Genomic DNA, 15,294 nt, shown 5'->3' with positions numbered 1-15,294 from the left:
CTTCAATATCTGCCATAGTGTCAGAAACCAAGGAGGGGGAGAGGGGAGCAAGGAAGAAGATGACATTGGATTTATATCCCGCCCTCTCAGACTGGTCACAATCTCTTTTACCTCTTACCACCACCACCACCACCACAACAGAGACCCTGTGAGGTGGGTGGGGCTGAGAGAGCTCTCATAGAAGCTGCCCTTTCAAGGTCAACTCTGTGAGAGCTATGGCTGACCCAAGGCCATTCCAGCAGCTGCATGTGGAGCGGTGGGGAATCAAACCCGGTTCTTCCAGATAAGAGTCTGCGCACTTAACCACTACACCAAACTGGCTCTCAACACCAAACTGGTAAACACTGCATGACCTGACATGGGTGGCCCAGGCTGTCCTGATCTCATTAGATCTCAGAAGCTAAGCAGGATCAGCCCCTGGCTAATATCCGGATGGGAGACCACCAAATGATCCATTGTCTATGTGGCAGAATTTGGATCACGGGGGCCTTGCTCAGTGTTACGTAAAGCTCACTGCAGTAAAAGCAGACTTTGGTTCATCCCATGAAGCACTGCAGTATGCACAATGCCTGCTTCTTAGGAGAAGCAGTGCCTGGCTGTGACCTCCAGCATATGCAGGGTTTACATTCCTGTGCTGAGTGGTGCCATCACTTATCTCCATAGACATAGACAAAACTTTATGGATTAAGGTCCTGTATGCCTCCTGCTCTAATCTCTCTCTCTCTCTCAGGTATTTTTGTATTGTGTGCCTCTGGTGTCTGACCCCTACTGGAGGCCCAGAGGATATTCAGGGATGTGGCTGAATAAAGCCTGCCCCTGCCTCCCAGCTGCTGGTATTCCAAGGAGGTCTCCCATCCAAGCACTTGCCGGAGTCGGCCCTGCTCAGCTTGAATGATATCCAGAGAGTCTGTTGCATGACAGGCCCCAAAGAGACAATAACAGAACATCATGGATGGGCACAGATGGGAAGCCTGGGGTGGCAGGCTCCCAGCTCAGGAAAAAGCTGGCATGGGTTGCTCCAAGACAGCGTTCACCCCGCTGCTGGAAGAGGGACAGGCTGCACACACCCCAGAGGAGCGGTCGCACCGCTCACGTACTTGGGAGGCGTTTCCCTGCTGCTCCCGGGCAATTCAGACAGCCGGGAAAGGCGACAGGGAAGCATTTCAGAGATTTGCCACCAGTTACAAGCAACGGAGGACGAGGTAAGGGGGGGAGTGAGGTGGGACCCAGATGTGCATGTCTTAGCATGCCATTTTTTGTAACTTTTAAACAACTTTTATTCAAACAAAATCAAAATATACAACAAAATATTCAGAAGAACAATGTAGCTTTACATTCACATATTATAGAATACAGTTAGGAATGAAATTAACCATTAATATCCTCACTAAATTAATACAAAGTTTGCATATTTGATTGGTATGCTACAGTCTTTCAGTACCTTTAGAATTAACAAACTCAAAAAATACAAACCATTTTTCTACAAAAATATTATCCCTTTCAGGATTTTCCATCTATAATATCTGAGTAGCCAGCTCGTCTTTTATCACTAAACCTCTGTAAACCCATTTTAATCCAGATGTGGCATGCCTGCGTCAGCCCAAATTAGCCGTCTTGAATTCAATCCACTGGTGGTCACATACAGCTCTCAAAACAGTTCAACACATCATCAACAACTTACAACCACAACAACTTACAACCTCTACAGGATAATGACAGTTCTCTTTCACAAGTACGGGGAGGGGGGTAAACCTTTTCTTGTGTATAGGCAACCTCTCAGTCTCAAACAACTCCTCACCCACAATAGTACAACATTCTTGCAATAAACCTAGATGCCAACTTTGCTGCCATATATACTCAAGCAACTTAATCCCTGGTCTTAGAATGTTGTAAGGTCACCGTCATACTTGAGGGGAGATGGGTGGGGTCTCGGTTAATTACTCTCAGCATTCTACAGTTAAGGATACATCTGCCCATCAATCTCCAAATTTGAAATAGTTATTTCCTTTGCTATATTTTCCCCTGAGAATTAAACCCAAGCAAACAGTAGCCATAAAGTTCAATGGTAACCATAAAGCACCAAGTAAATGGTAACCATATAATAACCATGTTATTCCTGTTTGGCCCTTAAATCTCTTAAACATTTTCATTATACTGTATGCTTGAAAGGACAGCTGCTGTAAGAGCTCTCTCAGCCCCACCTACCTCACAGGGTGTTTGTTTGGGGGGGGGGGAGGTATGGGAGACTGTGACCACTCTGAGCATAGGGTGGGATATAAATCCAATATCATCATCTTCAAACATCTGCTGTTCATGTCTCACAGCTCTCAAACATCTGACATTTATTCTATGTGGCTCTTACGTTAAGCAAGTTTGGCCACCCCTAATATAGACAGTATGCAGAAACATAGTTTTGAGGGGGGGGGCTTCTTTGGTAGAAAGAGCCCAGCAGGGATTCATTTGCATATTATGCCACACACCCTGACACCAAGCCAGCCGGAACTGCGTTCCTGCTATAAAAAAAGCCCTGTGTGTATATATATATATATGTGTGTGTGTGTGTGTGTGTGTGTGTGTGTGTGTGTGTGTATATATATATATATATATATATATATATATATACACACACACACACACACACACACACAGTTCACCTATATGTGTATATATACATAGACAAACGGCATATATATACACAAATATGCACACATACACACAAATATGCACACATATGCACTGTTTACCTATATGTGTGTATATATATGTAGAAACTATATATATACACACTGCATACACACTGTTCATGTGTGTGTGTGTATACTGTTTACCTATGGCCTCTGTATACATATATGAACTGTTAACTTCCATTTCAGTGTATCTGAGGAAGTTTGCCTGCATACAAAAGCTCATACCTTGAATAAAACTTTGTTGGTCTTCAAAGTGCGGCTGGACTCCAACTTAGCAATGGCATATCCACCTGTGGCAGCAGCTGGGAATAGCTCCCTTGCCACAGGCACCTGGACTGCATAGGAAGGTCTCCATCGTCTACCAGCCTATGACCAATTTCGCACTAGATCTTTAATCCTGGTTTAACTCTGTCCCCAAACTGACATTCTACACTATAATCTGAGAAACCAACTCTGTGTCTCTATGATTTTAGTGTAGAATGTCAGCTTGGGGACAGGGATAAACCAAGGTTAAAGGTCTAGTGCGAAATTGGTCTATGTTTACATACTTTAGGCTGGCGAGGGAGGAGAAACCAGGCAACTGAGGAGGCCAGACCTCCCTGTCTGCGAGGCGGTGGGTTTCAGCCCCCTACAGCAAGGGTGGCCAAACTTGCTTCACGTAAGAGCCAAACAGAATAAACATCAGATGTTTGAGAGCCAAAAGGCATGGACGTCAGATGTTTGAGATCCCCAAGGAAGTACGGGAGGAAGGCAGATAGGGGAGGGGAGGGGGAAAGAAAGCAACTTTAACTTGAAATGCATTCTCCAACCTGCCAGCTGGCTTGGTTTGGAGAAATGATTTAAAGAGAAATAAATGCTTCCTCCAAGCCGGCTGATGGGGCGGTGAGGGCTTCAAAAGCGAAGCAATACGTGTGAAAGAGCCACAATTTGGCCATCCCTGCTCTACAGCGAATATTGCAGCTCTAGGCAGAGTCCACCACAGCGTGAGCCTATTGCAATTCACGGATTTACACGGGAGGAAGCCTTCGTAACAAACTAGGCAGCCTTTCAGTGGGGCCACAAAGCTTCTGTGTTGACTCTGTGCAAAAGCATCAGGAGGGGAGCGAGGAGGGGGTGCTTCTCCCCCCCCCCCCCGTGCTTATTCCCCCCGACCCCTGTCAAGGACATCGCCTTCTGCCCCCACCCCACCCGGTCACGCTCTATACGGCCCTCGCCCACCCCACTGTGGCAAGGAGGGGGGTCTCTAGGGGAGCCCCCCCCCCCATTTTACCTCCTCAGCCCCGCCTGGGGGGAGCTCCGGCCTGGCGACCGAGCCGCCTTCTCCCTTCAACGCGCCCCCTCGCCGAGAAGATGGCGACAGCTTCGGCAATTTCCGTGCCGCGCTCGGCTGTCTTCGTCTCCCACCGCGACGGTCAGGGAGGACGACAGGCCTCGGTTATTTCCGTGACACGCTCGACGACCTTCGAGGGGGGTGGGGGACGATGCGGCAGTAGCTCGGTCATTTCCGTTGCGAGCTCACCCGCCTTCGACCCGCAGCGCAAACTCTGGCGCACGCGCAATAGACCACCAACGTAATTTCCTAATTTTTAAAACGCAGACTCTTCTATGAACAACCGCCTATCCCCCCCCTCTCCCCCCCCCGCATTCCTTTACATATTTGTACCCTCCGACTTTCAAATCGTTCGGGCAGGTTCGGAAGAAGGGAGGGTTTTTTGCACTATCCGGCGGAAGGATATGTCACAGCACCTGAGGCGGAGGGATCCCATTCTCCTTTTCTATATATATGCATGCCGAAAAAGCGCGCCTTCTTTTCCAGGCGGCCTTCTGGGGAGGTGGAGGTATTTCTGCTCCTTTTGTCTCTCTTCCTGTGGCCCTTTTCCCGGCGCCGCCATGGGCTTCGGAGACCTGAAATCCTCCGCGGGGCTGAAGATCTTGAACGACTTCTTAGCGGACAAGAGCTACATCGAGGGGTGGGTGAGCTGGGAGGAGCGGCGGGAAAGCCCTTCCGCCTGAGAGTTGCCAATCCCCAGGTGGGGGCAGGGGATCCCCCGGTTTGGAGCCCCCCCCCGCTTCAGGGTCAGAAAACGGGGAAGGGGGAGGGAAATGTCTACTGGGCATGCCTTTATTCCCTAGAAGATCGATTTCCATGGGGTATAATGGAGAACTGATCCACGGATATCTGGGAAGGCTGTTTTTTGAGGTGGAGGTACCAAATTTTCAGCATAGCATCCAGTGCCTCTCCCCAAAATACCCTCCAAGTTTCAAAAAGATTGGACCTGGGGGTCCTATTCTGTGAACCCAAAAGAAGGTGCCCCTATCCTTCATTATTTCCAATGGAGAGGAGGCATTTAAAAAGAAGGCGGTCCATTTAAATGTGATGGCCGGAACTCCTTTTGGAGTTCAATTATGCTTGTCACAGCCTGGCTCCACCCCCCAAAGCCCCCAGATATTTCTCGGAATGGACTTGGCAACCCTGCTGCCTCTTGCTTGGAGGAAAGTGGGCCTCTCTGTGCTCTCTTATGGGGATAGTAGGCCCGGCTTGGAAGTCAGATTTGGCCTGATTTCCGAGTAGACTTGTGTAAAATGCAGCTCATAGGTGTGGGAAAGGACGAGAGGGTTGCTCTCTAATAGGCCCCATTGGGTGCATTTGCAGTACACTAAATAATGCATTTTGCAATTGGAATTTTATTGTCTTGATGAAGTGTGCAAGCACACTAAAGCTTACATTCTGAATAAAACTTCGTTGGTCTTAAAGGTGCTGCTGGACTCCAGCTTTGTTCTATCGCTTTAGACCACCACAGCTGCCCACCTGGGTTTTTACTGTGTAAGAACAGCAAAAATCCTATTGCAAAACATTATTTAGTGTAGTGTGAATGCACCCATTCACTTTTCATTCATCCGGCGTTTAGGGAGCGCTGGGAACGTGACAGGCGTGACTGCTGGAGAACCTGTTGGGCTCTTCCACGTTGCAAAAGCATCTAGTGAAAGAAGATAGGAAGCTTCATAGGACATAGTTGGAGTCTAGTGGCACCTTTAAGACCAACAGCGTTTTTTATTCTGGGTATAAGCTTTCATGGGGACACGCAGCAAGCTAGATCAGAGGTGGACAGACTTGCTTAAGGTAAGAGCCGCATGGAATAAAGCAAATAGATTGGCACCTTTAAGGACCAACAAAGTTTAATTCTGGGTGTAAGTTTCTTGTGCAGGCGTGCTTCCTCAGACACTTGGGGATTTATTTATTTTATTGATTTGATTTATATCCTACCCTCCCTGCTGAAGCAGGCTCAGAGCGGCTCACAGTATAAAACCACAACAAACAAAACCATACATATTATAAAATTATACATTCAATAATAAAAAGTCAAAATAATTTGGTGCTAGTCTCTTTGATGTCATATAATTTCAGTTTCAAGGTGATAGTGTTTCTTCAGGTGGGGCACTGAATTTGGCCTTCCCCTCCCCTAGGCAAATGCCTAGTTTGCCCAGCCCCGTGCTGCCTCCTTCCTCCCCTCCGCACACCCCAGGTCAATTTCAGTGTCCAGAAGGGCGATTGAGCACTGCTCTGGGCTGTGTAAAGGCGCGCCCCCCTCCCGCTGATCAGCAGGGAAAACCGCACTGCGGGCACCTTTACACAGCCCGGAGCAGCGCTTGATTACCCTTCTGGGCATTGAAATTTACCTGGGGAGGGGGCGGGGGACTGCAGCGCTGCAAGGGGAGGCACGGCGACAAAGGCCACCAGTCTGCCTAGGGCACCATGGGCCAGTGCTGGTAATAGGGTAAGTCGAAAGCGACTGGTGCTTGCACAGGGGACTACCTTTATCTTTAACAGTAGAGTTCAGCGTATGTTCAAATAGCTGTGTTTTTTACTGTGCTGAAAATGTGCCCTGTTTGACAGGTATGTCCCATCCCAGGCTGATGTTGCAGTATTTGAAGCTGTTGGATCTCCTCCTCCTTCTGAGCTCTTCCACGCCCTCAGATGGTACAACCACATTAACTCTTACAAGCAAAAGACAAGGTAGGCCTTGCTTGGTGTCCAAAAATGAGGTGGCATTTGGGTCTCGTTTATCATTGGGGGTTGCCATCTTAGCCTGGATGAAGACCCTCTGCATTGTAAAAATATTTGTTTCTGAAATCCGCTTACCTGCTCAGCAGTAACATGTACTGTACATTGTTTCTGTCTGTGGCGATCGTTGAATTGATATACTGGTAGAAGAGCTCAATCCCTTTTTTTTTTTTTTTTTTGGTCCCTTGGAGTGTGGGGTGAGGAAGCTCCCATTTATTTATTTGGATAATTTTTACCCCACATTTATCTCCAGTAGGAAGCCGAAGTGGCTTAAGACCTCATTCTCTCCTCTGTGTTTTAACCTCCTAGCAATTCTGTAAGGTAGATGAGGCAGAGTGACTGGCCTAAAGTCACCCAGCATCACTGTTCCCTCTAAGCTGTTAACTTGAGCTAGCTCACAGATTTTTAGCCTCCAGCTCACATGTTTTTTGACGAGCCCCATGGCGCAGAGTGGTAAAGCTGCAGTACTGCAGTCAGAGCCCTCTGCTCATGACCTGAGTTCGATCCTAGCGAAAATGTTGTGAAAGCAACGTCACCCCAGAGTCGAAAATGACTGGTGCTTGCACAGGCTTTTTACACACATTTTTGTCTTAGCTCAGGAAAAATGGCCCCAGAGCACACTAATTTATGCAGCAGCTCACAACTTTCATGCCAGTAGCTCACAAAGTAGAATTTTTGCTCACAAGGCGCTGTAGCTTAGAGGGGACATTGCCCAGCATGCTTCTGTGAAGTGGGTATTCAAACCTCGGTCTCCCAGGTCCTTGTCCAACCACTATATTTCAAAAGGAAGATTCAGACAAACTTCATTCATTTTCAGAACGTGTCCCAAATGCTGCTTCTTTCAGAACTTTCGACAGTGACATTACAATATCGTGATTCAGCGCTGACCTGGATAGCCCAGACAAGCCTGATCTTGTCAGATCTCAGAAGCTAAATAGAGTCGACTCTGGCGAGAACTCGAATAAGAGACCTCCTTGGAACAGCAGAGCAGGGAGGTGGGAGCAGGCTGTATTCAGCTACACCCCTGAATATCCTCCAGGCCCCCCCGTAGGGGTCAGCCAACAGAGGTCACCATAACTTCTAGATGCACACACAAACATACATAAAAATGCCAAAAAAATTATAATCACAATTTCCAGATGAATTTCGGTTGATGTTGACTTGAAGCAAGAAACTGTTAAGAGAAAAGGCATTACTAGATGTTACTGCATAGTGAGAGGTCCTTGTTTTGCTGTTCCTGGAAACAGATTTTCCTCAGAAAAGATACTTCACGTGCATTATTCAATGTACACATGAGAAACTCAAGAGGGAGTTCTACCCTGACTGAACCCAACTTCCTGCTCCTCCCCCTTCTGCTGTGCTGCTACCTTTCTTCCCCACCACTTCTGCCGCTGCCATCTTTGCAATTGCTAGGCACCACTCAAAATGGCAGCTGAGATTCCATCTCCTCACACACACACCCCAGTAAGTTGCCGTTTGGGAGATTTTTGGAAGTCTCCTTACCTTTCTGTCACTTTTATGCAAACGTGGAGGTTCTCTCTGGTTTTCAGATGGATCGTCCATGTTTATGCAAACAAACTGCAGATTGTTTGAGTCACACTGTAGGTCCATTGTTCTGAATTAAAAATATGGTGGGAGTCGGATTTTGCTTTATCCTGCAATTTGTCCCCTAAGGCTGTTCTTAGAAAACATCCTAGGATAAAAATCAAAGGGCCTTCCATCCTCTGTTATACAAATAAAATCCTGACACCATCAGTGAGTTGACTGTTCCTTTTGTGCTGCATATAAATTGTACAGTATTTCTCCCAAATATTATCAGAGTCTGTAAAGGAGGGTGAAACTGCTGAAGTCAGGGACTTTGGGCAAGTTGCAGGCACAGCTATTCCTGTGCTGTATGGAGTGTGTGAAAATACAATCTATTTTCAAGCAGCAGGTGGAGCCCTTTCTATGCTTTTAAAAACCCATCGCCTGCCTTCCCTTTTAAAAATTAAAGAAGCTTTTTAGTAAGTACTTTGCATTAGGGAATGTTTTCAGCTTCAAAGCAAATCCAGCTTACCAAGCAAAACTCCAGGATAATTGGCCTGTATAAATTAGTAGTGTTCAGCTCTTCTCACTCAGTTATTAGCTCTTTGTTGGAGGCAGAGAACAGAGAGATTCAAGGCTAAAGGGAGCCAGTTTGGTGTAGTGGTTAAGAGCAGTGGACTGTAATGTGGAGAACCAGGTTTGATTCCTAACTCCTCAACATGCAGCCAACTGAGTGACCTTGGGCCAGTCAGTTCTTGAGTTCGTGTGACCCAAAAGGTGATTAACATGTGGAATTCACTGCCACAGGAGGCGGTGGCAGCTACAAGCATAGCCAGCTTCAAGAGGGGATTGGATAAATATATGGAGCTATTAGCCACAGCGTATTGTTGGAACTCTCTGTTTAGGGCAGTGATGCTCTGTATTCTTGGCGCTTGTGGGGGGGGGGGCACAGTGTGAGGGCTTCTAGCCCTGCTTGTGGACCTCCTGATGGCACTTGGGTTTTGCTTTGTTACTGGTATCTACTGCATGGCCTTTAAAGTTAGGTTTCAAAATAAGTAGCAACACTTGCTCACTGAAAAACTACTTTTCCAGTTTTTGGATTCAGGGGGGGTAGCCAAGTTGGTCTGAGCAGGGCTGTAGCCAGGATTTGGAAGATCGGGGGGCATTTACATTTTTCGGGGGTCACCGATGCCCCCCAGCACCCCACACGACCTTCCCTCTAGTTGTTCTCCCACTCTGACCCCCTCCCCCCCAAGGAAGGGAGGGTGGCGATGAGAGTGACAGGCAGGAGTTTGGGCAATGATTGGGGGCTGAGAAAGAGGGGAAGGAGGCGAGAAGGCAGCGATCAGGGCTGGGAAGGAAGGGAAGGAGGCGGGGAGAAGGCGGCGATTGGGGCTTGAAAGGGAGGATGGGAAAGAGGCCAGGAGAAGCCGACGATCTGGGCAGAAGCAGCCCTCCACCTCCCAGCCAGTTAAAGGGCCCGATGATCAGCTGTTTCACGGGCCCTTTAACTAGCACTGGGGCTGGGGCTGTTTCTGCCTCCAGCCCCACAGTGCTATTTTAATGGTGGGGAAGGGAGGGTGGTGGCGAGGGGCCGGCAAGGAAGAGCTTCCCTTTCCTCTCCCTGCTGCTTCCCCCGCCACCACCCTCCCTTCCTTCCCCACCATTAAAATCGTGTGCAGGGCTGGAGGCAGAAGCAGCCCCAGCCCCTGTGCTAGTTAAAGGGCCCACGAAACAGCTGATCGGGGGCCCTTTAATTCCAGCAGGAGGCTGGAACTGCTTCTACCCTCGCCTGCCAAATGCTCACGGGGCCAGCAACAGCCCCCAGAGCCATGGCAGAGGCCCTGTGGGCTGGATGGGGCCTCCAGTCAGGGGGCTGTGCCCCCACAGGCCCCCTCGTAGCTACAGGCCTGGGTCTGAGCTAGCAGAATAAAGTTTTGGAACCAGTGGCACCTTTTAAGACCAACGAAATTTTATTCGAGGTATGAGCTTTTGTGGGCAAGCACACGTCTTCAAATATAGTGAAGCAGAATTTCCTCAGCCATTACATATAGAAAGGGAGAGGGGGACTAGTTGCCAGGAGGGCCAATTAGAGTCAAGAGAAGAGACAGATGAAATTACCAGTCCATACATATAGATAGAGGGTGAGCAGTAGATTATCATACAGCATAATGAAGAGATTTAAGAGGTGCAAGGATCAAACAGGAGTAGTAAGCTTATAATATAAACACAGCTAATTAGGAGTCTTAAAGGTGCCACTGGACTCAGAGCTTTATTCCAGTTTTTGCTACACTTGATTCTTCAGTTTGTGACATTCATAGGAAGTCGCTCTAAAGCGCCTTGTGTTTTTCTAGTCTGCCAGGAGTGAAGAAGGCTTTGGGGAAATATGGCCCAGCAGATGTTGAAGATGCCACTGGCGGAGACAGCAAAGATGACGACGACATCGATCTCTTCGGCTCTGATGATGAAGAGGTAAGCCTGCACCAGTGTTCCCGCTAAGCTGAGTTCGTGTGAGGCTAGCTCACAGATTTTTGACCTACAGCTCACATGTTTTTGTCTTAGCTCAAGAAAAATAGCCCCAGAGCAAAGTAATTTATGCAGTAACTCGCAACTTTAATGCCAGGAGCTCACAAAGTAGAATTTGTGCTCATAAGACTCCATGGCTTAGAGGGAATATTGCCCAGCACCCTGTTCTGTTAACTTTTGGTTCCAGAGGTGATACATGTTGCAGTGCGAGTTTTAATGGTGCAGTCATAATAGAACCCGCAGAACTCCAAACTGTGAGATGAAGCTGTCATGGTCCAGAACCTGTCTTGGGACAAATTTGCAACAAGCACCTTTTTTTTTTAATACAAAAGGTTTCAACTGGTGACATGATGAACAAAACCAAATCACCATCTTTCGGCTGAAACATGTGATGATTTGTTTCACCTGAACGGCCCAGTTGTACTTCGCCTTTGTGGTTAAAGCAAACAGCTGTCTCCCGCAATGTGATTTGAGTGATATGCAATTTAATAATAACATTTCATTAATTACTATTTTTAAAAAAAAAAAAATTCTGTACAGGAAAGTGAAGAAGCGAAAAGGCTGAGGGAGGAGCGACTTGCCCAGTATGAATCAAAGAAAGCCAAAAGTACGTTATGCCCCTGTCTGTCTTTTGAGTCTACTTGTTTAGAACGAATAGCTTAATCTTAAAAAAAAAAAAAAAAAAAGGAAAATCCAGTTTAGACTTCCCTTTACATCTAAGTTCTTTTACTGGTTCAACTTCACATTCCACAGCAGTGGTATAAAAGCTCTAAAACTTTGTCTTTTTAAAAAAAAATCCTTTTGTTTTTTTTTTAACGATGGAACACTGATTTCTATTTAAGCAGAATTCCACAGCTACTGGCCTGAAACTGCTTAGTGCTGTAGCAGTTGCAGTATTCCGACTGTGGGAAATCAGCAGTTACACAGTGCACAAATGCGCCTTTCGTTTTGTCACCCAAGTGAAAGGGATTGCAGTGTAACAGACAAGACAGTCTCCTTCTTGTGAACTTTAAAAAGAGGGTCAGATTGCTTCAATTCCGCAGGGCCTGTTAAGACCAAGCTTTTCTGGATGGCCTTCAGCTAATATCTCGATGCCTCTGGGAAGAGTGAGCAGTCTGGTCTCCCTGTAGGTTCTTTGCAATAAGAATACTTTTGCTTAACATAAGGCCACATGGTCGTTATCATTGACTGGTCAGCTATATACGACGCCTGTTTTGTAGTATGATATGATTTTATTGCTATGTAACTGTTTTATTGTATTTATTGTACTGATTTTAATATTGTTGGAAGCCACTCCAAGCAGTTTTCGGAGGAAGGAAAGGTCCCCTGTGCAAGCACCAGTTGTTTCCAACTCTGGGATGATGTTGCTTTCACAGCGTTTTCACGGCAGATTTTTACGGGGTGGTTTGCCATTGCCTTCCCCAATCATCTACACACACCCCGCCCCCCTCGCAAGCTGGATACTCATTTTTACCGACCTTGGAAGGATGGAAGGCTGAGTCAACCTTGAGCCGACTACCTGAAAACCCAGTTTCCTCCGGGGATCAAACTCAGGCTGTGAGCAGAGCTTAGGACTGCAGTACTGCAGCTTTAACACTCTGCGCCACAGGGCTGTAATGTTTTCGGAGGAGCGGGGTATAAATGTTCAGAAATAAATTGATAAGATTAGTTGCAGTTTATATGTCCTATTAAACAACCAGCACAGCAGTCAAAAGTTTATTTCACATATTGTACTAGGCTTTTGGAGAACGATTAAATACAAGCCCAAAACTCTTGTTTTAGAATGTGTGGGAGAACTTTGCGTTAGTTTTTTTTTAAGCTGTTCTTTGATTCCTCCCCCCCTCTCAGAACCAACCCTTGTCGCCAAATCATCTCTCTTGCTGGATGTGAAGCCTTGGGACGATGAGACGGACATGGCCAAATTGGAGGAGTGTGTGAGAAGCATTCAGGCTGACGGCCTAGTCTGGGGATCTTGTAAGTCAGTGGTCCCCAACCTTTTTGGCAGCAGGGACCAGTTTTGTGGAATACAATTTTTCCACAGACCGGAGGGGGGGGGGGGATAGTTTTGGGATGAGGCAGTTGTGCACTTTATTTTGGTGTGGTGGTTAAGTGTGCGAACTGTTATCTGGGAAAACCGGGTTTGATTTCCTACTCCTCCACTTGCACCTGCTGGAATGGTCCTGGGACAGTCATAGCTCTCGCAGCAGTTGTCCCTGAAAGGGCAGCTTCTGAGAGAGCTCTCTCAGCCCCACCGGCCTCACAGGGTGTCCATTTTGGGGAGAAAGGGAAAGGAGATTGTGAGCCGCTCTGAGATTTGGAGTGAAGGGCAGGATATAAATCCAATGTCATATTATTATTACTACATTGTAATATATAATGAAATAATTATACAACTCACGGCCCCCGGTTGCTAACAGGCCACGGATTAGGGGTTTGGGACCCCTGTTGTAATTAATCAATAGAGGCTGTTGCTGAGACTCAGTGGTCACTATTTGGGGGTTTTGAGGTATGGGGGGATCAAGCAACCATTAAATAGATGTCTCAGTCACCTGGTGGTTGTGGAGACGCATCTCGCCCTCAAAGATATCAAAGCTTTACAAGCCAGTGGCACTTTCATATCTTCGAATGTACTGAGAAGCCAAACAAGAGCTTCTGTGAGACAAGAATTCTGGGGCCCTCATACAGAACTGGCCACTAGGACTGTAGATTTTAACAGTGTTGTTTTTCTTTTCCTTTTTTTAGCCAAACTGGTTCCAGTTGGTTACGGAATCAAGAAGCTTCAAATTCAGTGTGTCGTTGAAGACGATAAAGTCGGGACGGATATGTTGGAAGAGAAGATCACCGCCTTTGAAGATTATGTACAATCGATGGATGTAGCTGCTTTCAACAAAATCTAATCTCTGATAGAATCCAGAATTAAAAACTATTGCAAAGCTCGAGTGTGTTGTTTCAGTTGATTACGAGCTGTTTTCATAGTTACATGGGTATCCTTCCATATTGAGGCTTAAATCTGAAGAAGGCAAGATGAACAGAGTAAGCACGAAATCAATGAGGCAGTTAAACAGAGATCCTTTTTTTGTTTTCCACTGAAACTAATCCTTGATGATTATTCGGAGGGTGCAGGTTAACGGGAAACCACTTTCTCAGGATGAAGCATTATACGCACCCTTAGAAAACTGTTAACCATTTAACTAGCAACTAGTTGACTTTTTTGGAAATCTTGTGTTAGAATCATACGCTGTTTTGCAACCCGCTGCCTTTTTGCCAAAACCATAACAAGAACAATTCAGCAGTGCCCCAGGGAGGGAAAGATCTGGGACATCATCTTGTGGCCTCTGTTGAAAGAACCCACATTCTGAGTTAACCACGCAATGTGATAAAAAGTAATAACACGGTCGATTTAAGAAGTTTTGTAAACTGCTCTCCACGGAGTGCGGCTGTGAGGAAAGGGGGGAGTGTCATGGCTGAGCACAACTATAAATTGGTCAGTCGTGGACACATCAAGGCAGAAGTTGCTGCTTTGGTGATTCTGTGAGATTGTCCCCAAGATGGAGCCAGGCATAGAAGAGAGAATTCAGAATTCTGCAGCAGAATCTCTGTGGCTGTAGAAAAGCAGAAGCTGTCAACATCTGGAAGTCGGGATCTCAAATGTGAGAACCCGACAGTTTGAATTCAGAGCAGCTTCAGCAGCAAAGCTTTTTCTTTTTTTTACATACATACATATAAACCTTTATTAGGCATTTGTTGATAGGAATCCAGGTAGTAAGGAATAGGAGGCAATACAATTATATAATAAAAGAAAATGCCTTTTGAAACTATAAACATCTAAATTTGGGATAAAATCAAGGATAGATTTTTTTTAAAGATCCTGTTAATACTTCATTTCTTCCCTATGCCAATACGCCCATCCAACTCAGTTTGATTATTGCCCAACAGTGAAAATAGACCAGGATATAATATTTGTTGAGACATTTTTTAAGGTTAAAACAGGATTTATCTTTCTTCAAACTTTGCTGAGAGTTCTCAGTTTCAGTCGCTGTGTTTTGAGCTCTGCAAATACACCCATTGTGCTGCTTAACTTATTCGGCTTTCAAGACAGCCGTTATCAGCAAGAACAGCTCCAATGTATTTAAGGTCAGAATTGCGGCTGTGCAGGGCTAGCTTTGTGGCTAGCCTTTCTGTTTTGCAAAGATAACTGGAACCCCATTGTCCTACTAAGATGGGGGGGGGTGGAGCTAAATTAATGCCAGTTGCTGAATACCGTGCCAGATGTTGAGCTGATAGATACCCTGTTCACATCCTTCACCTCAACTAGTAAATGTTATTGCAGATCTTTTGCATCTGCTTATCTGAGACAGTTTTGTTTGAAAGGGGAAAGGTGGCGCGATCCGCAAACATGTTTGTGGATCAGTTGGTGAGCCTCTCTGCTTGATACCCATACAAATAGGTGAAGCCTTTGTGCTTCAGGCCTTCAGCTGGTAGGTCGGGGCTCAT

The 15,294-nt window shown here is 46.4% G+C and overlaps 2 protein-coding genes and 2 non-coding genes across 4 annotated transcripts in view; 3 read left to right on the top strand and 1 right to left on the bottom strand.

The window, feature by feature from the left end:
* The window catches only part of NDUFS1 (NADH:ubiquinone oxidoreductase core subunit S1), a 29,910-nt gene extending 25,664 nt beyond the window's left edge, over window positions 1-4,246 (bottom strand). The window contains exon 1 of the mRNA XM_060256871.1: window positions 3,958-4,246. The gene's annotated coding sequence lies outside the window, so the exon portion shown is untranslated. The remainder of the gene's footprint in view (window positions 1-3,957) is intronic.
* Window positions 4,247-4,463: 217 nt separating this feature from the next.
* EEF1B2 (eukaryotic translation elongation factor 1 beta 2) lies at window positions 4,464-13,736 on the top strand. Its single transcript, XM_060256872.1, has 6 exons — window positions 4,464-4,657; window positions 6,583-6,702; window positions 10,629-10,746; window positions 11,341-11,407; window positions 12,649-12,774; window positions 13,543-13,736. Exons 1-6 carry the CDS (start codon window positions 4,578-4,580, stop codon window positions 13,695-13,697), a joined length of 666 nt encoding a protein of 221 aa, XP_060112855.1. The 5' UTR covers window positions 4,464-4,577; the 3' UTR covers window positions 13,698-13,736.
* LOC132585539 (small nucleolar RNA SNORD51) lies at window positions 11,140-11,217 on the top strand. The gene has a single exon (XR_009556324.1). It is a non-coding gene; the product is annotated as a small nucleolar RNA SNORD51 (small nucleolar RNA).
* On the top strand, window positions 11,648-11,789 carry LOC132585540 (small nucleolar RNA SNORA41). The gene has a single exon (XR_009556325.1). It is a non-coding gene; the product is annotated as a small nucleolar RNA SNORA41 (small nucleolar RNA).
* Window positions 13,737-15,294: the final 1,558 nt, after the last annotated feature.

The sequence above is a fragment of the Heteronotia binoei genome, chromosome 16, assembly GCF_032191835.1.
Source record: "Heteronotia binoei isolate CCM8104 ecotype False Entrance Well chromosome 16, APGP_CSIRO_Hbin_v1, whole genome shotgun sequence".
NCBI classification, from domain to species: domain Eukaryota; kingdom Metazoa; phylum Chordata; class Lepidosauria; order Squamata; family Gekkonidae; genus Heteronotia; species Heteronotia binoei.
This window is presented reverse-complemented; position numbering and strand designations above follow the sequence as displayed.